Genomic DNA, 25,294 nt, shown 5'->3' with positions numbered 1-25,294 from the left:
TTTGAAGTTGGGTGTTCACTTCTGTCAGATTAAGAGAGTTCCATCTTGATCACTTGGTCCAGAACTAGATTAGATAAGATTAGATTTCATACAAAAGTGCAGCTGCTAAAAATTCATACTAGTTTGGGGAACAATCAACTGCCGAAGAAAAGTTATTTTACTGACCTGCGTTGAGGGTCAGCCACCCAGCACTTTCTCATGACCATCTCCAGACAGGGGAAGTTGATGCTGATGTTGTGGTCTGACAGAGAGGGACGGACGCCCTCCCGAAGGGACTGGGCGATCTCCAGGCCACTGCTGTACTGAGCCAGGGGACGCAGTCCAGTGGACAACTCATACAGGAGCATTGCATAGGAGAAAATATCAACCTACAAAATACATGATACATGGGAGTTACCATCTAACATTTTTTATCAATCATAATTTGAAACATAATGATTGGTGAAGTGTATGAATTTCATTCAACTTTAAAAACTCCAAAAAAAAGAATATGCAATAAAATCTCATACCTTTCCTAACTGATGTTAACCTTTTTCAGTGACGTATCATAAATGTACCTCATTCATTATGCAAACAAGGTCCTCATTTGCATAAGTCATATCAGTTGACCGCCTTCTTAAACCCTTTGCTCTCTAGATCAATGGACGTACCTGAGATTCAGGATTTATAAATGGGAGACCACCTTAACTTATTCCATGTCCTGATCGGGGTCTCTGTTGATAGAGACCATACAAATGTAGAATCGACGATTGCTATCTCTAAATGTATTAAGCAATCATGATAACAGGTACATGTGGTTTAAGTGGGGATGAAACATTTCATTACCTCTGAAGAAACTTCATTTCACTGACCTTAAAGTCATACACCATGCCAGGTCGGACTTCAGGAGCCTGAAATCCCGGCGTCCCGTCAGTGCTGAGCACGCCCTGAGGCGAGCTGAACTGGGATATTCCGTAGTCCGAGATCTTGACATTGATGGGCACTCGTGGGTCCAGGCTCCACACAAGCACATTGTCAGACTTCAGGTCACAGTAGACGATCTCCCTGTCATGAATGTACTTTAGGGCTGACGCCACCTGAAAATATAGAGTAGCTAATTTCTTAGAAGAACATTTTTTTTACAAGTCATGATGACTGAGGAAACAGGCAAATATCAAAGCCAAAAAGATTTCCACATTTTTCAATCAGTTTGTTAATTTGAAGATTTGTTGATTGTATTGTATTGTCACAATATTCATTCTTTTACTCAAAATGAAATCCAGGTGCAGCAATGGAAATACATCCTGAGTTAAAACTAAAACGTAACATACTTAAGACCTCGTACCTGTGAATAGTGCAACATGAAAATCAAGTTTTCCCCTCTTCAATAGTAACATGGTTCATTCCAAAAGGCTACCTGAGTGCAGTGACCTTTGCCCTGACCTTGGGCTGAGCTAACAGAGGTGGGGTTGCCAGGTACAGCAACGGAGGGGCATTTAGTGAGGTAAACAAGTTTCTTTCTAACTTTTAGCACACTATTTCTCAGGATTTGATTTAGATCAGGGCAGAAACACCATGCACATATAATACACCTAATTCTTGCAAGTAGAGTGCCTTCAATTTAGTTTTAAGGTTACATGTCAGAAACATGAATCAGTACAGTTTTGTGTGTTGCTTCAATCACGCAAGTTTGACCTCTATTCTGAAGGTCACAGAAAATTCTATACTTCAAGAAACAGGACCTGTTTGGGGATTGACTAACAAAGCACCTGAAACAAGAAATGTTAACAGTTTTTAGAAATGTGAACCCAAAAACTCCCTTGTTATCATAATGTTGAAAAAACAGCATACCAGATAAAGATCTAAGTTATATGTACAAATTGATCTTTTTCAGCTTGACAAAGTTAACCAAGATGTCCGTGCTGTCCAGCCTTGCTGCCAGGCTGTTTGCCTACTGTGATGTGCAGACAGCCCTTGTCCTTGTCTCTGTCCTTCTGCTGACCTTCTGGTACCTCAGGCCGAGGAAGAACCTCCCCCCAGGGCCCTGGGGGTGGCCAGTCTTGGGACACATCCCAGCACTTCGCAAGGTCAGTGCCTGGGATTGGTAACCCACAGAGCGAGCTAATGTATTTTGTTTCCAATTATTACAAATAATGGCTGACTTAAAAACGCATCATGCTTAATCTTTAGTGTCAATAACTTTAGAAGATGATAATAAAATATGAAATTTGTACAAATATATGAAAAATATTAAACTAGTACCAACTAAAAGAAAATCTTGAGACTTAATTTTCAAGTTATGCACTTTGCCACATTTGTCCAAATCTGCCATCATATCATATTAAATGTTGTAGTTGTTGTCATATATTGTTATACAGTCATTACATAAACATTCTATATCACATACTTGCTACAATTCTTACATTCAATCTTACTAACTGAAGGCATCAAAGATTACTGTTTACATTCTAAAAATTTGTTTAAATGCAACCACTTAAAAGTCCCTCTTCTTTTAGTATCCACACCTTGGGCTGACTGCCATGAGGGAGAAGTATGGAGATGTGTTCCACATCAGGATGGGACCAAAGGATGTCGTCGTGCTCTGTGGCTATGAGGCCATTCATGAAGCTTTGGTCAAGAAAGGGGAAGACTTCTCAAGCCGACCATCTTTGTACGTTTTTGATCAGATGGGTGTTACCAAAAATGGTAAGCTTTCCTTTCGCATTTCCTAATTATGTCATTCATGTATTAATTGAACTATGTGAATCTTACAATACAGAGATGGTTGAGTGATGAAATGTATTTTTTTGAAAAGTCACTTCCTGCATGATGCTAACTGGCCACTGTTGAGAGACTACATTGCAGGCTCGAAATTGATATTTGGAAATACGTGCACTGGTGCACGCAAGCGAAAAAATTAGGTGCACAGCATGAAATAAAGTTGAATGTCAGCAAAACATAATTACAAATAATCACTACTGCCTCTCTTAAGAACTTAAATCTTTAATTCTGTTAATTTACAGTAGCTGACTTCAAAATTTCAAACAAGTAATACATCAAAAAAAGTGCAACAAAAGGTTACATTGCTTTTTCTGATACTTAGATTTCAAGAATATTTTGTATACTTGTGTAAAACAGTACCTTTACTCTATAGGGTACAAAAATACCTAGGTGCACTGGTGCACCCACAGTCAAAAATTAGGTGCACACAGTCCCAATTTTGGGTGCACAGAGGTGCACACGCACCCAGTATTTCGAGCCCCGCATTGTGTTTGTACAACAATGCTGTAATTCACTACTAATTTGCTATGTGCAACACCTGACATTTTCTGATCATGGACCATACAGTATATTCATTGTCAAAAATCAGATTGCGGAAGGTCAGCTTAAACATAAGTTATTGGTGAAGTTTTCCAAAGTAAAATGGTGTTCTTTTTACTCAACACAATAACTTCTATTTTCCCTACTACAGGGCTAACCTTCACTCCATATGGCTCATTTTGGAAGCAGCAACGAAAGTTTGCTCTCAAGAGTCTGCGTGATTTTGGGTTCGGGAAACGCAGCATGGAAGGCAAGATCTTGGAGGAGGCTGAAGGTCTGAAGGAAGAAATCCTACAGACAGCAAACACACCCTTCAATGTCAGGCCCCTTCTTCAAAATGCTGTCGGCAATGTCATCTGCTCCATTGTCTTTGGTTCACGGTTTGAGTACAGTGACCCGAAGTTTCAGTACTTGATGGAAAGGATCACTCAGAACTTTGGTGAACAAGAATTAGTTGGAGCAACCAACTTCTTCCCCTGGTTACGACACATCCCGGCAGTCAGGAAGGCTGTAGACAAGATGCTAAAGAATGCAGAGGATGTTCTAGACACTCTACGTGAACTCATGATAGAACACAAGAACACATTTGACCCCTCTAACATTCGTGACTTCATCGACAGCTATCTGCTGGAGATGAATCGACAAGACGAAGAAGGGCATGAGGAAGGGTTTGATGAGAATCAGCTGAGCTATGCGATTTCAGACCTGTTTGTCGCTGGGTCCGAGACCACATCCACCACTCTGACATGGGCACTGCTGTACATGGTGCTGTACCCCGAGGTACAGCAGAAGGTACAGCAGGAGATTGACAGTGTGGTTGGACGTGACACCGTCATGTCAATCACACATCGCAGTCAGCTGCCCTACACAGAGGCTGTCATCACTGAGGTCATGCGTATCAGCCCCATTTCACCTCTGGGACCCCCTCATGCCACATCCAACGATACCAACCTCTTTGGTTACGACATCCCAGAAGGCACCATGGTTTGGCCTGTGCTATGGTCAGTTTTCTACGACCCTGTACACTACCCTGAGCCAGGCGTCTTCAAGCCTCACAGGTTTCTGAATGAAAATGGGCAGTTTGTCAAGGATCCAACATTTATTCCATTCTCCACAGGTAAGACTGACTTCTGTTGGGCCCTCTTATATATCAGTATTTGGATGCCAAAAATTGCTTCTCTAAAGTCATTTGCTTTAGTGAAGTGTATTTGGGTAGTAATGATCAGATTAACGGGACAGAATCCTTCCCATAGTTTAGTATAGACTTTTACCTGTTACTTAATTTATTGTTACTTGCCGGTATGTTTGTCAACAAGACAGATTTCCCTTTTGTGGCCTGCAGGTCGTCGTATTTGCCTGGGGGAGAATTTGGCCAAGATGGAGCTGTTCCTGTTCTTTGCCCACCTGCTGCAGCACTTCACTTTCAAACTGCCAGAGGGAGCCGCTAAGCCAACCACCAAGGGGATCCTTGGAGTTGCTACCTATAACCCTGCATCTTATGAGCTGTGTGCCATTCCAAGAGAATAGTACGCCACTGCATTCAATTTGCCACTTTGTCATTGTTTCTATATTAAGCCAACAAGCAGTGGTACAGCATATCAATGAATGGTTTTGATGGTACCATCACACCAATATAAGCAAAAGATGTAACTGTCTGAAAATATACAATATCTTAAATGGTCATCATTAGGGTAACACCACCCTTCACAAAGGGGAGAAGCATGTTTCTCACCCATAATCTTGTATTTTCTTAAGTTACTTTTCATGCTCTATATCTTATGTCAATGTAACAGATAGATAATGTCAACTGGTATAAGTGAGTGTGGTGCACCAGATTCTTTGGCAAGTGCATTCATTTGGTGGCTGCTTGAATTAACAACTTCTCATGGCTTGTTAGTATATACTGGAAGCTGAACTTTGTGTATGCTTCAACTCTTTAACTTAAGAGTAAGAAACCTGATGATGATGGTGTTATATACCAACCTACTTGTCTCATCTAAACTTTGTATAATCTAATTATAAGTTCAAGCATTGCTTAAAGTTATCAAATGTCTAGTGGTCTAATACATTTAGTATACTATGTAAGGTCTACTATTTTGATACATATATAACGTTATTGTCCATGATAACAGCCTTACTATGAGTACCTCAAAACCTATTTTTCATTACATCTATCACAACTGTATCTGGTGGATAGTACAAATGAGAGGAAACTGACCTGCAGGACAATCTTGTATGTGATGTCTCTCTCCAGTAGCAGGCCAAACGGGGCTCCATGGTTCTTCTCCACGGTCCAGTTTCCTCGTTCCTCCTGCAGGAAGTTCACAGTTCAGTTTTCCAAATTGTACATAGTTTACGTAGGAATAGGCTTTTTAAGGCATCTTGTGTTAACCGGTAGTTCATTTGCATCCGAAAGTGTGTCAGGTTTATGCAGTTTTATATCTAGAATGTTATGAATCTCAATGTGAGCCGAATGGTTCCCAAACTTTCTATCAGCAGTCTAAGTTAAATTGTTGTCATTATGTTGTAAGGTCTATCACATATGTAGCTCTAAATGTTATACAATATTACTTTATTGATTTTTGCCTAATTGCCTTAACTTAGGTGTTGCAGATGTCCATACAAAAAAGGCAAAAGATGTGACATTACAGTAGCATGGTCCCATCATAGTTTCAAATGAGCACATGCAGTAAGATTCTATACAGGAACACTCACGTCAGATCTGTAGACTCCAGATGAAATGATACATAAAACTAACATGATGTGGCCTTATTACCTGCTTGGCATCCAAGACTGACCGCAGACTGCCCATGGGGGCCAGCTCGATGGCAAGACAGAGCGGCCGTCTGGACACACCAAGGAGCGACACCACGCAGGGGTGGTGCAGCTTCCGCAGGACAATCACCTCACGCCGCAGCTCCGAGAAGGCCTTCACCGCCTGGGTACCCTGAAGGGTCCGCAGGAGCTGTCCATCAAAACTGGGCGCACTGCTGGTAGAACTGATCGGACTTTCTGTGTCGTCACTTCCCTGTTTGGACGAGATCAAGTTTTAAATCTTTAGGATGTACATGTAGAATCTATGTAGAAACAACTTCAAAATATGTAAACTTCACTACAATGCACAGAAGCCCTAGTCTCTGTCAGTCAATCTCAAAAGTAATTTACCAATAATTAATATTTTTTTGTACTCCAGTGTATTATTGCACAGCTTTACTGAATATTCCATCTAAGGTTGTGAGGCTCAATGAAAGCTTGAGGTATGAGATTAAACAGTTTGTATTTCATAAGATACCATTGATATTTACACTTAGTCTAGAAAATATATAACATTTGTATCCATGCCGGATTGGTCTATCCTTTGAAAATTTGAGACGAGCTATCCTACACTCTACAAAACTTACCCTACTCTCCCGACTGCTTGCTGAGGCTGCAGCTCTCCTGATTTTCTCTTCTGAGTGGAAACACTTGACAGCCACCTCCTGCCCCTTGTACTGCGCCCTGTAGACTCCCCCCACACCTCCCACACCGAGCAGTTGTTCCTTTGTAAACTCCACCTGAGACAACATGAAAAATATCTCCCTTAAGTCCCCGTCACAAATAGGAAATTCAGCTCGGCCAACGTGTTGCCAAGCTTCAGATGGTACCATCTCATGCGGGATTTTTAGTTTTTAGTGTTCGACGGACGTCTCCCAAGATTTTCATTGGAAAATACGGTCGACGCTCGAGCAATTTTGAAATTCGTCGAGCCCCAGGCAATCTACAAAGTCGGCCGACGCTCGCATGAATTGTGACGCCGGCTTTAGCGCACTTTGTCACCCTCTTGTAGATTTTGAGGTACATGCATATATATGCTAAGATTGTGTAGTGCTGTAGACTGTCTAATCGGCATAACGTTTATATGATGAATAGTTGGTATATATAACAAGCAGTAGAAGGCTAAGCATGCTAAGGTAGCAAAGACAGGAGGTCATTCGCAAAGGAGGAAGGCAGTAGCTGTGCTGCAATGCAGATGCAGAAAGTAGTACGGTGAAAGGCAAACAGCTTCATTCCCATCTGCAGGTGAGCCAGGGTGTCAGAAACAAAAGAAAGATGCCCTCTGGCTGGTGGTCCTGTAGCTGAGTCAGAGGAACTGAAACTGGAAGAGGTGTGATACTGAGATGCAGATGGGCTGCCAGAACAGGAGAAGACCTGGAGATGAAGGGATCAACTCATCTGCAAGTCAAGGAGAGACCATCCTGGCAGATGGTCCTGTAGCTGCAGAGGTAGGGGCTCTGGAGGACACGCGACAGACAGAAGACTGCAAGCTGAAAGAGCTCTTGATTCAAGGGACCGGCTTATCTGCAAGTGAAGGAGAGTGTGAAACCAAGAGAAAGGATGCCCCCCTGGTTGGTGGTCCTGACTCCTGTAGCTGCAGAGGAAGAGGCTCTGGAGGAACTGCGACAGACAGATATCTGCAAGCTGAAAGATCTGTTGATGACGTCTGAACCAACCTTTAAGTCTTCCTGCTGCATTACCAGCTTCTCTGGCAGGTCTACCAGGAGGAGATCTGGCACCAGTTCAGCCAGCTGGACAGGCGTGTCAGGGTGTTTGGGACACTCCACTGTGTCTTCTGTTACACGATATTGGACAGCCACAAGTGATAGTTGTAGTATATGTAGTAACGTGATTGTATTTAAATCCAACAGATAACGCAATAAATGTTCGAGGAAAAAGAATTGACCTCTACAATTCATGGCTAGCAATGATTCCAAATGATGCAATGATACAAAGCCCCACTGGGAACCTGTAAGAACACAAACCTAGCCAATCTTTTTTTGAACCAATAGTAACTGTAGTATCTCGACTAGTACATGTTATTTGACAGTACAATCATGGAAGCAACTTGTGATCAATACAAAAATCTAAAAATTATACCCCATTTTGTTAGATCATTTATCAAAACGATTTTGTCATATTCACCTTGCAAGGCCACCAAACCACATTCTTCAAACATGAACTCGTGGGGTTTGTTGGGGTCCATCACCGCTGAGTTCCTGTGAGGATGTCTCCTGAGACACTCGGGACAGGGGATGACACACTGCACCAGCGGCCTGCCCTCGTCATCCACCTCCTGCTTCAAACCTGCACAAGTGATGAGAGAAAGACATGATGAGGTATGTAGGAGAAGCCACTGGAGAGAGTGTGACTATACATGTAGTTCAACACTAACTGACTGGACTGGAATTAAGGAACTGGCACCACCAGCAATATCTTATAGGCTGTGTATGAGTTGTGTGTATGCGTGTGTGTATTTGTGTTTATCTGTGTGTGTATGTGTGTGTGTGTGTGTGTGTGTGTGTGTGTGTGTGTGTGTGTGTGTGTGTGTGTGTGTGTGTGTGTGTGTGTGTGTGTGTGTGTGTGTGTGTGTGTGTGTGTGTAGGTGAGTGTTTATGCCTGTGTGTGTGTCTGTGCTTGTGAAAGTTAAGGTTAGGTCAGAACTTAAGCAGATATGAGTTTTAACTTTACCAGGGAACCACTCCATGATCAGGATGTCGATCTGGTCGGCGATGAAACCCATGACTGAGAAGTCATTTGTCTCTGACTTGACAATGATCTCCACCCCATCCATCCCTGATGGGTCCACTCCAGCACTGCTGGCCAGGGACTGGACTCTGAAGGACAACAAAGGAAAGCATAGCTATAGTAATCTAAGGTGAAGGATTATGGTATTTCAGAAGCACTACCTAATAATGCTTTACTACATCTGTCAGTTTATGATGTATATATATCAGTGGGTAGTTAATAATGTACAATTGATTGGTTGATTGATTGATTAATTGATTGACAATGAGAGTCTAACATGCATGGAGAATGGGCCACTGACAAGACAAGTTGCACAGCTCAGAAACACAGAACTGAAGCCCTGGCTGAACACTGTTGCTGTGCACTAGCTTTGGCCCTGTCCTTGGTGCTGAAGCAGTGCTACAGCCATTACAGCAAATGGACAAGTAGTAGAGGAAGTCTAATTAGGTAACAAATCCTCTGGCAAGTGATTCTCACCTGACTTCCCCTCCCTGGTACACCACCTCCATAGCCTCCCTCCAGTAGTAGCTCCTCTGGAGCTGCAGTTTGAAGCTCTTACTGGGGTGGCGCTTGATCACCCTGGAAGGAAAAAACAGAAAAAAAGTCAATGTAAATGTTTTTTTTAAAGCAAAGCTGATTCTCTGATTGGCTGACAGCTGGTTAGAGGCCAAGCTTATAAGTGGAAACCTCAGCCCAGTTTGACAGAGCCTCCCCAATGTATAGGCCATGGGCGAGACTCTGCATAGGAGAATGAGTCCCTATATACACATGTACCCACCTTGACTCCTTCCACGATGCAAGCTTTTGTTGCAGTTGGCTTTTCCTCTCCTGCCTGTTGATTCGCTCCAGGCCGATGATGAGTCTGGAGATGAGCCTGCTCCAGAAGCCACTGGGGACGTACACCATGCGGTAGTACCTCCGCAGGAGTTTACGGGACACATACTCTGTTGCAGCAGGGGCTCCCTGGGGCAGCTGGGACGGGACAAGTAGCCTGGATACATGGATATATAATGGGATGTTTAGACATCAAATCTACTGCTGCATTGTGTTATGTCACTCTTACACTTTCACAAATAACCTTCATTGCCACTGTATCCAAAATGCATGTCTCTTCCCTAACACAATATCAATCATTGTAACTAATCTACTGAGTGTACAAATTATGCTGGATCTGTTACGGTGCGTTCAACATGAATTTAGAATAGAAGTACACACGACTTTGAAAGCTAGAAACATGCACAAAGTTTTCCATCCTATACATACTGACAATAGAATTCATACTATCAATTTTAAGGCTTTAACTTGCTCCATAGAAATACAAATTGTCCAAGCAGTAATTTGAACTACTCATTAAATCTGAAAGAAACTAAAGCGAGTTGTGACTCACTCCTGGTCGTCCACAGCCATGGCAATCTCAAACCTCTCCAGCAGCTGAAGGTACTTGGGGATGAACTGCTCAGGGAAACGGGAGTCCTTGAACAAGAAGGGCACGTCGTTTTTGTGGAGGCGACCGTTCCTAACAAAGCGGTTGATTTCCTCCACAGTGAGGACCTTAGCCAGCATGTCGCAGAGCCAGGACGGGTCCAGGAAGTAGAGAGAGTCCAGTCCACGCAGGTGGTCACTGAAGTGGACCAGGGCGCCGATCTCATGGAGGAACCTCACAGCTAGAACAAGAACCAAAAAGGCTTAATATGCAAACATAGAAAAACAACAGTAAGCACAAAATAGCCCTTTTCCTACATCCAAATCTAAACTGAAAACGGAATTTTTTTCCTAAAATGCAATAATTTTCCAGCCTGAAGGTACAAGCTCACAGTGACTATCTGCAGATAAGCTTGTACCGGCTCTGTACCATTGACCTTAGGCCTATGAAAAAAATGTTGCGTTTACAGTTACCACACAGACCCTAGCAGAAACCTGCTGACCCTAGTCTAACTAAGTCTTTTTTGAGGGGTCGACTGCTGGCAAGAGACATAAAATTTCCGTTCTGATATCTGAGTGATGATAACATAATGTTGTAAAATAGTTTTCCAACATGACCTTGTCATTTCTGTTGCAATAAAAATTGTTATGGTAGCCTTGTACAGTCATGTTTACCTGTATAATCAAACTATGATGTCTCGATACATTCAATTTTACATAGATCTAATGAATTTAACCCTCAAACCACCGTATGGGGTCAAAACTGACCCCAGGCGTACATCAACATGTGCCATTTTGACATTTCGAGTCGAAAACAAAATTCCTTCTATGAGTTTGTTTGTATATATGTCTTATAACTTCTCACAAGTTTTTACTGAGATTGGCTCATTGTTGATTAAGTTATCGTAGAAAGTTTACGCATGGTCCAGTGGGGTCAAAACTGACCCCAGCAAAATCTGCACTCATATTCCCTATTGTTTGATACTTGTCATCTAGAAACATGTATGATAAGGGTTATTATGATCATAGTGTCAAAATATAATTTTGTAGAAACGTAAAAAAACAAATTTTTTAAATGTACGTAAAGATTAATGACGTTGCGACGTATCATGACGTCATTTATGTGATTCTATTGACGAAAACTAACAAATTGGGTATTTTCGTATAATTCAAAGGTACGCGATAAAACTTAAATAGAAAATTTGTATGATAAATCATGATGTATCCAAAGACGTTATTTGTAGATGACAATAGGAACGACGTCAAAATGACGTCATAGAAATTATATTCATATAAAGTTACACTAGCGAAATCCGCCATCTTGGTTCCGCCATCTTGAATTATTTTAAATGCATTTTTTTCATCATATAACCTAATATCACAATGAAAATGGCCCAAAACGATTATACTAAGATTGTTTCTGTTTGAATAAACATGGTAATGATGAAATTTGGGGTTCAAATAGCCGGTTACAGCTTATCTAATTATATCGTCCGCCATTTTAGATTTTGACCGATGACGTAATCAAATATGCATAAATTATGAATATTAAATCATACAAGTGATAGTGAATTAAATTGGTTGGTATTGATGTAAGAAAATAAATGCAATTTAAAAAGACAGCCCTAGAATTACATTCTTGTTAAATCCAAAATTAGCGACTTTTTCCAAATATGGCTCTAAAAAATCGGTTTCCATAGCAACATGAAAAAATTGATTAGATATTTCATTAAAGTCAAATTGTTGCCAACAAAATTTTAGCAAAGGTGACCAAGTTTGGTTGTTCTAGCGTAAGCCATTCAGATGCTATATGACATCAAGTGTTGGCGCAGGCCTCAAAAGAGCCCGCTTGTCTGAATAGCGTTAGTTGCAAAAGACGATGTTCCCTATTTTTGCATAAATTATGATAATGAGCAAAAACTATTCACATCTAATCATGTCAAACTGTCCCTTATAGATTACTTAAACTATACATATATACAAACCACAAAAATAGGCACCAATAAAGCTATATTTGTAGAAAACACTGTGGGGTCAGTTTTGACCCCATACGGTAAGATTCGTCGTAAAAAAGCTACGGTGGTTTGAGGGTTAAAACTACTTGTTGGATCACTTTTGCAGAAATCTAAAAAAAAAAGAGAATCTCTACCTACTGACCTTACTTTTTTCGCGACCATAATCGGAACACAGTCAACATAAATTTTCCTAGGCCTTACCCAGTTGCCTGTCCTCCTTGGTGGTGATGTCATTATCAGGCAGGTTCTGCACCAGGGCAGAGAACTCTGTCTCCTCCTCATTCAGCACAGGGAGTCTGTCAGTCTCCAGTCTGAACTGGGCCTCCTCCTCCACTGCCTTCATCAGCTCAAGGTAGCTCCTCGGAACCTGATATAACACAATCATACAGTACATTGGGTTCCAAACGTATTATGCAAGGTATCAGACATTGAAATAGCAATACAATCTTTAAGAGAGAAAGGTTGAGAATAATCCTTAAAAACTTTCTTTAGAAGGGCCATGAAAATATTCTCAAGATAGTGAGAAATCAGATGTCTGAATATAAAAATGTCATCATGCCCAAACATTACCTTTCTGCCAACTAGCTTCTCGCCGGTGTCTCTGTCCTTCATGTTACATGCCACATCATGCACCGCCTGCCTCAACTCCTCCAGACCCTCTCCGGTAGTGCACGACACCTGGTGGAGAAGACACATACCATCAGCATGAAAAAACTGAGGACTGATAATGCTTCAATCATAGGTTCTATTTTTGAAAAGCCTTATGAATTTTCCTATAGTGCTGACATTGATGGCAAGGGCATCCAACTTTTTAAACTGTTCCTGCACTTTTTCATGCTACATTGTACAAGATCACTATGACAGTACCCAGCTACATTAATGTCACAATACAAAGTTTTAATGACTTTAGATATCTAATGATCCTTGAGCATAAAAGATGTGTCTTATTCCTACCTCTTGTATAGCCCTGATATCTGGGAAACCCTTGACAGGTTCAAGATATTTCTGACGAATCATCTCTCTCATGGCTGTCACCTGTCTATGCCTCTCGTGCTTTGGAACACAGTCCAAAAATGTGCCAACGATGATGACACATGAGTTTGGTGCTCGAGCCTGCAACATCAACAAAAGTGGGAGAGCCATGATAGAAGACAGACACATGTAAAATCATGGCTTATCATACTGGGTGAAAAATAACATAAAAGTAGCTTTACTATACAGCCCCAAATAGATGATATTTCAAAGGAAAATAGAAATCTTTTTTTTGTCAGCTTCAATTCTTGTACAATGTACTGACATGATGTGACATGTGACATGAGTCATGACTGTAGAGAAAAAAAAGTTTTAGTTGATGTGCATGTCACACGAGAAAGGGAATATTCTAGTTTACTTTCGAAACAGAGTAGGACCTTCCATGACTGAGATTTTAAGTGAGCCCTGTTGCAAAGGGAAGATCTGTTTTCGCTCACCTGAATGTTAAGCAGCCAAGGCTTGAGGTTGCTGATGCCCTTTTCTCTGAGAGTAAGATTGTAGGTGACCAGGTACAGCGTGTTCTGGGACAGGAAACACTGGTGCGTGGGGTAGTACACCTCCTGTCCTCCCATGTCCCAAGTGTTAAAGATGACCTCGGGAGCTTGCAGCTGATGATCAAAGACATCATCATTTTGTAAGATTAATCATTACTCCTTTGGTTTTGTTTTCCTTTTTGCTTTACATAGATAGGTAAGAACAGTGCCCCAATTGGCTGGAATTGTTGCCTAGGGCCACTCTCAATGCACTTCCTGTATGTTGCATGTAAGGATGTTTTAAAGGCAACCAACTGTTTCAAAAGTGAAAATTGCCTTTGGAATATTCTACATTCTTTCATCCAACACCAAAGCAGTTGTCTGACTCTAAACAAAAAGGTTAGTGGGAAACAGCCCAAGTACAATGACAGCTGCACACCTTGGCATCTCGTGGCAAGCTGTTGAATAGTCCAGAGGTTCTTCTCCTTGGGGGCTGACAGCACCACTGACTAACCAATACTCCATTGGTGGGCATGTGCTGCTGTGCAGGGTTTCCCATCAACACATCCAGCACGGTGGTTTTGCCTGTACCCTGCAATCAATCCTCAATCATTAGATAAAATGAGAATATTGAAACCACAAGGACAAACATGCAAATCCATGTACATGTATAATGAGATATACTAAAGACAGCCCAATTTCTAAATTTGTGTAAAAACAGGTATTCCATAAAAAGGTATGAATCTGAGTCAGTAAAACTACTTAGCATCAAGTTACTTGTTAAGCTAATAACTACTGAATCAAATCAATTTCTTGTGTTCTAATTGTTTTCCAATCACAAAGCATAACCTCTATTTAGAGATAACTTCCTGATAGTTACCTCTTTTCCAACCAGCATGAGCTTGACCTTGTTGCAGGGTTCTGACATTCTAAGCTGTGCCCTCAGGTATGCCAGCAGGTCCCGGACTTTGGGACTGGACTTGCTGCTGCCAACTGAAATGAACACAATAATAAGTATTTCTGTTGGTTGCTAACATCAAGACTATTTCAACTTTTGACAACACACTGTTGAAAATGCCATGATTCTAAGTTGTACTGTAAGACAGAAAGTCAACTACAATACAATGTATAGGGCAATCTGACTAAAATTGGATTCAAACTTACACTATGTCATGTGTATGTTGCCATTTTTGTAGAAAACATATGGCTTGCTTGTTTCGCATAACTGGTAAACTACCTTAAGGTGTAACACACCAGTCTTGTACAGCAAGTATAAGCTGCATAAAACTAGACTGTAAGGTTTGGTCCACTCATACTGAGAAAGACCCCTACTCAAGTCAACAACCCGTAATCACAAGACCACCTTGCCACAATTCAACAAACAGAATAAATCTAGTGCCCAAACAACATAGAAGCTGGGTTTCCCACTGGAGAAGTGTTAGTGTGGAGGGACTCTCACCAGGTTTGACATGGTTGGGAATGTGGTGAAGGGAGAGGCCATCTATCCCCAGCTGCCAGCACTGACGCAGATTCCCCAGGGCAAGGGGCAGCTCATGCAAGTCTGGGTTACTGTGTGGGTTAGTCAAACAATCAGTCTAGAAAGATCTGGTGATAACTATATGTAACGAGAGACATGCATTGTCAAGTTAAAACATACACAACAGGGAGGGACAGATCTGAACAACACTGAATATTCAGCATTGTATCGAGCACTCATTAATCAGTGGATACATGTGTAACTAGTGCAAAACAAAGAATAAGAATGAATAGAATACTATTTATTATTCGGACATGAAAATACCATGCAGTGAAATGTTACTGTACATTAGTTACCGGTATTTTAGATCTATATGACAGGTTTGCTTTGGTCAAGGTGAACAGAGCTTCACCTCAATATCTCTCTAATTGATTAAGTGTACAAGGTATGTCCTCTCCTTACTTGCTGAGATCCAACAGTTCAAGCCGTGTCAACTTGCAGATACTACTGGGCACTGACTGGAGGTTGTTGTCATTCATCAGGAGGGTCTGTAACCTTGGTGACAAAGACGCAAATAACAGACCTGTCAACAACTCTGGGGCAGTAGACAACAGAACAAGGCCAGAGCAGATACAATGAGAAAATTTGGGTCAAACATTTCTTTTTAGATTATGAAAAGATAACAAGTAGGCTGCTTAACACACTTTTTGCTAGAATACTTTTAAACTAATCAAATACATGTATTACACTTGTCTACATGAATCAACTATTCCTTCACTTTTAATAGGAAAGTTTTGAAATTTCCTTAAATCTAAATATGGACAGATACAGAGGACAGTGAACACCCTTATGAACAGTTACCTCATAAGGATAAACATTATTTCTCAAAGCATCACTGCTTATACCTTGGAATGAAAATATCAGGAAATTCAATCTCCTTGGAATAGTGGTCATCCTCGTTGTAGAACATAGCAGACTTGGGTCTTTCTGGCTCCCCTGTTGATTTCTTTTTTCCAAAGAGCTTCCACTTCTTTTTCTTCTCTTCAGGGCTGTAATATGACTTAAAATCAACTCCACAACGGAAAATCCCCAAACACCACCAATCTAATTTATCATCTGTCAATATGCAACCATTTCAGACCACCAACAATGGTGTAATGTAATGTCGAACTTGTAAATTTATGTTCAAAGTTATAGAACCCGCCGTTACATGTGTACGTCCCAATTGATTCCAATGTTGGTCTTGTAAAGTTTAGTCGTTTGTCCATAATGTTGCTCACTAACATAGATGAACTTTCATGCTAAGAAAATGTTAATCTATCTAATAGATACCAACTACCCCATGATCCTTCTGTGTCCTTACCCTGGTGTGACGGGGGACTCAGGTAATGATCCGTTGGTCAGTTTGTTGTGACTGATGTCCAGTGAGGTCAAGTTGGGACATTTCCAGTGCTCCGGCTTAGGAAACTTCTCCAGTCTGTTGCGGCTAACGTTCAACTCTGTCAGGGACTGTTGAAAACACCGAAAACTTCTAAGTTCTGACTTGACGTTTCTTTCGTAGGTCAAAAGCTATCAGCACTAACAGGCATAACACGCTCTGTCTTTAGACTGTGTCTTCACTCTTCCAAAAAACTCATATCACTTTAAACTTTAAGATACTGGTAACATAAGGAGAACACAAATTTGTTCAAAGGCTACTTGGATACAAATTTTCTGCACATCAAATCTTGTGAAAAAAACTACCTTCTCTAATCATTGACAGTAAGTAGTGGTAATATTGTCACTTTCGTACAATATCATTATCTTATATTACAAATTATATACCAACAGGATTTGAATCACATATGGGAAAGAGCATTATGGAAGTTGAACACACAGTTCTACCCGTGCTTGCGCAGCTGTGTGGCCTAGGGAAAGATGGACAAATCCCTATACACCATATGCCAAATATGCTGTTGGATGATTCTAACATTTTTCAAAACTAAAAGTTGGTGTAGCTGTACCTTCAGCCTGCAGACCTCCCAGCGTATCTCATCCAGCTTGTTGTTGTTCAGGACGAGGTACTTTAAGGTGTCGGACCAGAAAAACTCCAGGCTGGCAGGTAAGGTTCGCAAGAGGTTATGGGAGGCATCAAGGATCTCCTGTATTAAAGAACAGAACTGGGTTTGTACTACTTCTATGTGATATATAAATATAATCTATACATGTAAAATATACATCCTGTACCATTGTAACAGCCCATGTGACTGGTGCAATGGCCAAGAAAGTAGAGTGTTTGCCTTGCATTGGGTAGGTTGTGAGTTCTATTCCTGGCCGAGTAATGCCAAGGGTTTTAAATACTCACGTCTGGTACATAGTACTCATACTGCTTAGCACACAAAGCTGTGTGGCCCGAGCACTACTGAAATAGAGATGATACACTCCGCCCTATGGACTATCTGGTGTGGGAAGGACTTTATCTATTGTAACAATCCAGAATATACCCCTACCCAGAATACACATTGGGTATATTCTAGCCAGGGGTGCAGTCTGGCCTGTTACACCTGACCTGTACATCTCTCGGTCCCTTACCAGAGGACAACCCCATGGATTGGGCAGCAGCTTGACGTTGTTGTGGTTGAGGATCAGCCTGCTCAAGTCTTTGATGTTTCTGATGGCATCTGGCAGTTCTGGCAGCTGATTGTGTGACAGATCTAGGACCATCAGCTTCTCACACCTCCACCTAGCACTGCTGCCTGCATCACATACCAGATGGAACAGAACAACCTGATGATTTAGACCAACGCGCGCTGTACTTTACGAACGTCATACCCCGAAAATGGACAACAAAGGTGTGGTAATGGTTCTAGGCTGAACTTCCTACATTGGTATGGCATCATTTTATTGAATTCTATCCTAGGTCCTTTGTTCATCTTCTTGGAGGGTCATGCATGTTGACATTTTGGTGATAATCTTTATTCTATCTTGCATACATACATGTTCATGAGATCACAGTCATGGATAACATAGAGGTCACTACCAACTTCAATCAATATTCCTGTAACAGACCAGACTATACCCCAGCCCAAAATATATCAGGGTATACTGAGGCCACTGGGGACAGTTTGGCCTGTTACATGTTCAGTGCTCACCTGGAGTTGTTGTATTGGAGAGATCAGAGAGCTCATCCTCCATTGCATACTCCAGGGACTTGAGTTGGTTGTTGGAGAGGTTGAGTTTCTCCAGGCTGGGGATCTGGAACAGTTGGGGAGGGACCCACTGAAGCCTGTTGTGTGAGACATCCATGTCTACCATTCTGAAACAAAACAAAACAAGACATTCATGTACCATACTCAATGTCAAAATGAAACGCTTGTAAGGGGAATTTTTCAAATGCTATGAAGATGTGAAGAGACAGCTGTTAGAAGATTGCAGCAAAGAGCATCTATTAGCGTATCATAAATATGATTTTGTTGAAATTAAAAAGATACCAGGTTTGTTCAAATAGTCCATCTCTCCCTACCTGTGATGGTACACACATCGCCTCTCATCTTTAAATGTACAGTCATGTCGTGTATAATTTGTTCATGTTACTTTATTGTTAGGCAGACAAAGAAGATTGATCAGAAATACCTTTATAAAAGTTATTTAATAAAACAGTATGACAATCATACAAAGGCACATACACTTAAGAAGAGTAGATCACATCAATAAGATAACAACATAACTAAAATGCTGACAATGTAACAAAGTACTTAACGTGTCAAGACCGATAAAAATCGTACAATACAGATAAAACAATCAAAGTTTTTTCATACCTTATGCAAAGAATGTCCCCTGACTCCTCTCTACCCTCGGGAAAAGGTAGGGCTTCAAGTGCATTGTGGGATAGGTTCAGCCTCTCCAATTTGTTCATTCCCCATGGTAGGATGGGTGGAACACTGCACAGTGCATTCTGGGACAGGTCAATCTCCACCAAAGTGTCGGTATGATGCTGAAGCCATGTCTCGTGGATGGCGTACAGATTACGCTGCCTCCACTTTGCAACAAGCTACAAACACAAAAAACACTTATCATAATTTGATTTAGATATCCAGGTACAATATTTAGTCTACAGTATACAAAATAAGTCCAACAAAATCATAGAAATACATTCTCTGCTTTGATTTATCCATGGACCAAATTTATTTCGGTCGCAATACAACTCAGCAGGGGGCTTCTATGCTCAATACAGGTCTCTTCGTAGCGTTGTGTTGGCATAACAGTTAGGGTGTTTGGCCCCGAACCAAGGTGTCCTGGGTTTGAATCCCCTAACATTAAACAATACTCTTTTTGGGAAAGGGCACACAATGTTCCTCTCTCTACTCAAGTGTAAAAATGGGTACCTGACTTAGGTTGGGGAGGTAAAAGGCTGTAGAACGAGAGGGATGCTCCACCTTAAACACAGTGGATACCAAAACAGTGCCACTACAGCCTCAAAAAGGCTATGGGACTACATGTACCTTGACCTTAACAAGCTTATTGTTCTTTGTATGTGACTCTGTTAGAATAAGTTATTGAGTGCAGCACCACAATGTCCTTGACTCTGTCCAAAAACAAATGAAAAAATACAGGTCTCTACACTTGATAATAGAATACCCCATTTGGTACCTGTTGAGGAGTGTTTTCCCCAGATGAAGACATGGTCCTGTTGTCCTTGGATGAGATGTACATCTTCATGGCTAAACCCAACACTTCAGGGAAGGAGTCAACCTCATGCTGAGTCACACAAGCACCGCAGTCCAGAAGGAACTTCACAACTTCAACATGGCCACCTTCAAATTTTGATTTTGATAACAGACATTACGTTGTAGCATGGATGACTAAAGATATCAGTTGATATATTAAATATCTAATGATTGAGCGTGTAGGGATGGCATGTACTTTTTTTCCTTCTATTCTTCCACTACTTGGATTGTCCAAATGTCTTTACTGCAAAACTTGAAGTCAGCAGCAGTTGATTGGAGAATAGAAATGTTCTCTAAACTGACATAGCTTAATCTGTGACATATACATGCACTCTGAATTCAATGTAGCAACCACAATGTAAGGGAAGTGATTTGAGATGAAAATTTGACATCTGCTAGCAAGTTACATATTGTTAATCAAGCACTATGTACGCATGTAACAAACCAATATGGTGACATTGTTTCCTGCAATTTAGATGAGATGATCATTCACCTGAACAAGCACCATACAGAGGTGTGAAGTCATCAGTGGCTGTGAGCAGGGCACCGTTGGTAAGCCAGAACTGCACAACAGCCGGGTGGCCCCCACAGCAGGCGGCATATAGCAGTGCAGGAAGTGCAGACAAGGAGCTCACCAGATCTGAATGAGACCAAAAATATCATATTCATTTGGAGGTATGTGAAGTTTAAGGATTCACTTCACAGCTTCTTTTCCGACATACAAGCAATTTTCATTTCAGGATATTGTGGAATTGTCTTTTGATGTTTTCTTGTAACTATAGGTTCCACTTGAAGACCAATCTTAACTTCAAGATTTCTCACACCCATCCACTTTAGAATGTTTTAGGGACATATCATGTATATTCACAACAGAAGGCATTCAGCACCAAGGACAGGTCCATACCATTAAAAGCATCCTCTTCTTACTACTATAGCAGAGTTGCTCTTAAGTTGACTAGTATTTCAAAGAGATAATTTTGTTATTTGGAGGAAAGCTATGGATCTTTGTACTTTTTGTAGTATATAGGTATTTCACTTGTAATCTTAATGCTGTTGCACCTCCCAAAGGTGCCTGTCTGCCCTCCACCTCTAGCATCTCAACTTTTCTCTGATCAGAACTACAGGCAAATAAGTGCATTAGCCCTTTTCTATATTGTACTTTTAAAGTGAAGAGCAACAAAAATCCAAGGAAAGACAAAAAGAGTACTTAGTATCCTGACAATTGACACTCAGAAAATTGATAACAACGGAAGAATTTTTCCCTTAAGCACAGGAATGATTTACCTGGATAGATTTCTAACACAGTATTGATAACTGACATGTGGCCATGGCGAGATGCAATCTCCAGTGCAGTACCCTGCCCTGGTATATGTGTCAACGGGTCTGCCTCATGTTCCAACAGCAGCTCAGTCACATCAGCATGGCCAAACTGGCAGGACAGAGACAAAGGTGTGCCCTGTGGGACAATCACATAGTTCTTAGATTACTATGCATATCAACAATCAAACCTTTAAGCATGTCGGCACCTGGCTGCCTGCCACCAAGCTAGGACATCTATGCAAGAGTGTTGTATGGGTGAATAATGGCATTTCTGTTTGCTGCATACTAGAATATGGGAATCTAAAGGCAATATCAGGGCAGTTTGTACATGGCACTAATTATACTCTCAATACTTCACCTCCTGTTCCAGAGCATTTACATTGGCCCCGATCTCCATCAGTTCAGTCACACACTCCACATGCCCTTCACTGCTGGCGATGTGTAGCAGGGAGCCCAAGCTTCCCTCCACTAGATCTGCAAATGAGACACACATTCAACTACTGGTACATGTAGCTTTTATTTGCAATTTTTGTATCACATAGACAGTTGTACCTGACCTGTATATGATGTTATAGTGCCATGGAATTGTGTTACGTACAACTTAATGCAGATCAGAGAAAAATGAATTACAACATCTTTACATATACATATAATTTGTACTGTAGGAGCACTAGTCTACAGCCGCAATGCAATGATTTAACAATGATGCCAGCGGTTGGTTGGTTGGTTGGTTGGTTGGTTGATTGATTGATTGATTGATTGATTGATTGATTGAGGACGTTAAGTTATCCAAAATCATAGTTGAAAGAATCTGTGTCACATTTATATGTACTTAAAGACAAACCTTTGCCCAAAATAAGTCTGATAGCACCATAGCCATGTTTTTGTATAGCATCCTTCAGCTTCTCTGGGCTCCCTTCCAGAATAGCAATCTTCATCTCGTTAAAGATCATTTGCACTTCTGTGAAAAGACACAAAAACAAACATGGCATTTTGTAACAAGTTCTACTTTACATGACATTATACAACAGTGCATGTACAACTGTATGTACTACTATCTTTTTTTTAAAGCAGCTTCAGCAGAAATTGTACTTTTCAATAAATGAATAACATTTAGTTCAACATATTTGGAATACGGCATACCTCCTTGTACACTGCTTATGTCCACACCTACATGTTCAATGCTGATGTAAGACACTTGTAGCTGGATGAATTTTGTGAGAGGCTTTTTCACCAGATATTTCAGCTGATCTGCATCGGAGGGTAGTTGGACAGCAGACCTGGGAAGACGCAATAAAAAAGGGAATACTTGGTGAAACAACAATTGTCTAAACATGTACCGACTGAAATTGTGTTGTTCTTTTCTTTTTTTTGGCTCCATATTTGGTATCACATATTGCAGACAACAGAAATAAAGTATTATTATCAATATCAAAGTACCATAATTCTTGAAATTTTTTCGGTGGTTTTATGTTTGCGGTTTTCCTGGGGACTAAATAAAACCACTAAAAAAATATTTCTATAACCGTACAGCATGTGACTATTGCACTATCATTACCTTAAAACCACCACAAACACTCCAATTTATCCATACTGCGAAATAAAATTAACGCAAGTTTCAACGCATTTACAGTAATGCTAGCATATCATCACCTCTCAATGAGATAGTCCAGTTCCATGGGCTCTCCCGGGTGAACTGTGTACAGGAAGGCCTGAGCCAAAATGTGCCCATTAGAAAACACATGTCCCAGGAATGAGGTGATGGCAGCTTGTCTTTCTGGGAAACTGGCAAGTGGAACTCCCTGGATCTTCAGAGTACCCTTACAAAAGCCAGAGTCTGCAAGAAGGAAGAAAACATCTACAGCAAATTCCGAAAAGTATATCCATTCCATTTTTTACTACATATTAAGGGCTTCGAGAAAATTGAAGGATCCTTTCCACTTTCTGACATATTTTGCAGACTACCAGCAACTACCAATGGGAATGGATAAAATCCAAACACAGCTGGCCATTTCACTTTAACATACTTGACCCATTTCAAACATTGGCCCAACTTGCACACATGTTTTTGAGTCGACTTGGAGTCAACTGAGGACTGTGCAAGGAGAACCCTAGGCCACTCAAGCTGCGTTTTCTAGTAGGAAAACTCTACTTGATCAGTCCAAAGTTCCTCACACACAACCCAAAGTCGACTCCGAAAATTTTTGAGTAAATTGGGCCATTATACCTACCTGCTGGACAGAAGGATTGCATCATGGGAAGTCTGGACAGCAGGTCTTCCCGGCAGATCTGCTGCAGGAAGTCTCCTACAGCCGCGATGTTTTGACAGTAGTATTTAGTGAAGATCGCTGCGATGTCTCCACGGCCTGCCCCAGCAAACTCTTCATCAGGAATCCGGTACTCTGGGCTGTTCTCTTCACAGCTGAGGAGGTCAGCCAATGTTTCTGCTTCATTCTCGGTGAGCTCTTTAAAGAGTTTGTGCAAAGATTCTTGCACTTCATTCAGGTGGGTGACCAGCTGCACGATGGCCGACTCTTGACCACCAGGAGCCTTAGAGTCAGAGAAGAAATCTTCCACGACAACGAAATCACCCACGCTTTGGCTGCTGTGCTCACTATTTGCCATGGGTGGTTGCAACTTCACCTACAAGTGAAGAAAGTACAGAAGGAAATTTAGAGGATTAATAAGATTCATTTTTGACAGTAAAATTCATGATCTTATATAGTACCTTAGAAAGTGAAAGGGGAGGGGCCAGAGCCCTTTAGCTGACATCAATGCAAATAACCACTTATAGAGCCCGCATATAGTGTCCACAACAAGCAAATGTGCTCATCTGATTGCTAAACCTAACCCAGAGTGTTAATCTCCTTTTTTGACTCATATTCATAGCAGCCTAAAGAGAAGAGAAGACTTACATATCACATCCCTCAATCTCAATGTTAGGTGCCTCATGTCATGGCAAACAAAATGCTTCAGTCTCTAAGTCTATTAGCTATGCGGTAAAACTAATACTACCGGTATACGTAGTACATGCAATTACATGTAGCTGACCCATCTTCTGACCAATCAGGTAATTACATTGGTCTCTGCTGATTTATGATTGGTCTATTTCAGTATTTGTCCAAGCAAAAAACTTTACACTGCGAAGAAAAAGGTGACACAAACACTACTGTTACAACTAAAAGCCATTATTTATGGATGATACTGGATAACACTACCTATCACAGGTCATATTTTGCACTTTGAATATGAGCTAATATTTTTATAAGACCACAAACAAAGTGACACAAAGTGCGGCACTGAATGGCACCATGGAAATGGCTCTTGAGGACTTTGTCCCAGCAAAAAGTTTACACTGTAGAGAAAAATACATACACTAAAAGCCATTTATGACCCTGTCACACAGCGAGATCTGAGTTCTAGATAACATTTTTGGCAGCAACACAACCGGCAATCTTTAATTTTGGCAACCTTCTGGTGATCAACCAATGCATGTTCAAGTACAGTACAACTAAAGCTCATTGACTGTGTGACAGACTCACAGGCACTGGATAACACTATCCCCTCATGATCATATCTAATGTACTTTGAACATGAGCTAATGTTTTCAAGGGACTTACACACACAAAGTGTCCTGCAGCAGATAAAGTGCTAAACATTGAAACTGTCATTGGATAAACATTCTGGCCCTATGTTTGACCACCTAATATTTACAGAAGATACTTGTCTCACATGGGGCTTCTGAGAAGCCCCTGCCTTTTGGGGATGTAATCTTTTGGGTATAATGTTACTACTAGTAGTAGCAAGTTTTTGACAAAAGTTCAAATTGCTTGATTTGTAATAATTATTACAATTGACCTATGACTAGTATGAGGACTACAAATGCCTCGGATAAAATAAGTTTCTATTCCCTATTTGACAACACCATCTTTTAAAAAACCACTTATACCATTTTTAACCACTGAACCTAATACTAATGGGAGAAAT

The 25,294-nt window shown here is 40.9% G+C and overlaps 2 protein-coding genes across 2 annotated transcripts in view; one reads left to right on the top strand and one right to left on the bottom strand.

Annotated features, from left to right (window-relative positions):
* Positions 1-25,294, bottom strand: part of LOC136428289 (leucine-rich repeat serine/threonine-protein kinase 1-like) — a 33,808-nt gene that overhangs the window by 4,694 nt on the left and 3,820 nt on the right. Inside the window, exons 2-34 of the mRNA XM_066417683.1 lie at positions 23,539-23,950; positions 22,961-23,144; positions 22,451-22,587; positions 22,152-22,268; positions 21,666-21,781; positions 21,272-21,443; positions 20,481-20,627; positions 19,911-20,074; positions 19,079-19,311; positions 18,413-18,576; positions 17,853-18,016; positions 17,285-17,422; positions 16,645-16,790; positions 16,187-16,330; positions 15,744-15,836; positions 15,264-15,373; positions 14,685-14,797; positions 14,244-14,396; positions 13,769-13,939; positions 13,254-13,412; positions 12,870-12,977; positions 12,501-12,666; positions 10,250-10,526; positions 9,641-9,853; positions 9,340-9,441; positions 8,806-8,951; positions 8,260-8,421; positions 7,791-7,909; positions 6,702-6,854; positions 6,077-6,328; positions 5,519-5,611; positions 852-1,076; positions 166-368 (exon numbers count right to left, since the gene is read on the bottom strand). Coding sequence (XP_066273780.1) covers positions 166-368; positions 852-1,076; positions 5,519-5,611; positions 6,077-6,328; positions 6,702-6,854; positions 7,791-7,909; positions 8,260-8,421; positions 8,806-8,951; positions 9,340-9,441; positions 9,641-9,853; positions 10,250-10,526; positions 12,501-12,666; positions 12,870-12,977; positions 13,254-13,412; positions 13,769-13,939; positions 14,244-14,396; positions 14,685-14,797; positions 15,264-15,373; positions 15,744-15,836; positions 16,187-16,330; positions 16,645-16,790; positions 17,285-17,422; positions 17,853-18,016; positions 18,413-18,576; positions 19,079-19,311; positions 19,911-20,074; positions 20,481-20,627; positions 21,272-21,443; positions 21,666-21,781; positions 22,152-22,268; positions 22,451-22,587; positions 22,961-23,144; positions 23,539-23,932 — 5,438 coding nt within the window. The 5' untranslated portion in view covers positions 23,933-23,950. The remainder of the gene's footprint in view (positions 1-165; positions 369-851; positions 1,077-5,518; positions 5,612-6,076; positions 6,329-6,701; positions 6,855-7,790; positions 7,910-8,259; positions 8,422-8,805; positions 8,952-9,339; positions 9,442-9,640; positions 9,854-10,249; positions 10,527-12,500; positions 12,667-12,869; positions 12,978-13,253; positions 13,413-13,768; positions 13,940-14,243; positions 14,397-14,684; positions 14,798-15,263; positions 15,374-15,743; positions 15,837-16,186; positions 16,331-16,644; positions 16,791-17,284; positions 17,423-17,852; positions 18,017-18,412; positions 18,577-19,078; positions 19,312-19,910; positions 20,075-20,480; positions 20,628-21,271; positions 21,444-21,665; positions 21,782-22,151; positions 22,269-22,450; positions 22,588-22,960; positions 23,145-23,538; positions 23,951-25,294) is intronic.
* Positions 1,363-5,948, top strand: LOC136428293 (cytochrome P450 2J4-like). The gene is made up of 6 exons (XM_066417687.1): positions 1,363-1,483; positions 1,874-2,066; positions 2,496-2,685; positions 3,452-4,417; positions 4,643-4,826; positions 5,487-5,948. Exons 2-6 carry the CDS (start codon positions 1,893-1,895, stop codon positions 5,515-5,517), a joined length of 1,545 nt encoding a protein of 514 aa, XP_066273784.1. The 5' UTR covers positions 1,363-1,483; positions 1,874-1,892; the 3' UTR covers positions 5,518-5,948.

The sequence above is a fragment of the Branchiostoma lanceolatum genome, chromosome 2 (genome assembly GCF_035083965.1).
Source record: "Branchiostoma lanceolatum isolate klBraLanc5 chromosome 2, klBraLanc5.hap2, whole genome shotgun sequence".
NCBI classification, from domain to species: domain Eukaryota; kingdom Metazoa; phylum Chordata; class Leptocardii; order Amphioxiformes; family Branchiostomatidae; genus Branchiostoma; species Branchiostoma lanceolatum.
Note: the sequence above shows the minus strand (reverse complement) of the source record. Positions and strands in the feature narration are given on the sequence as shown.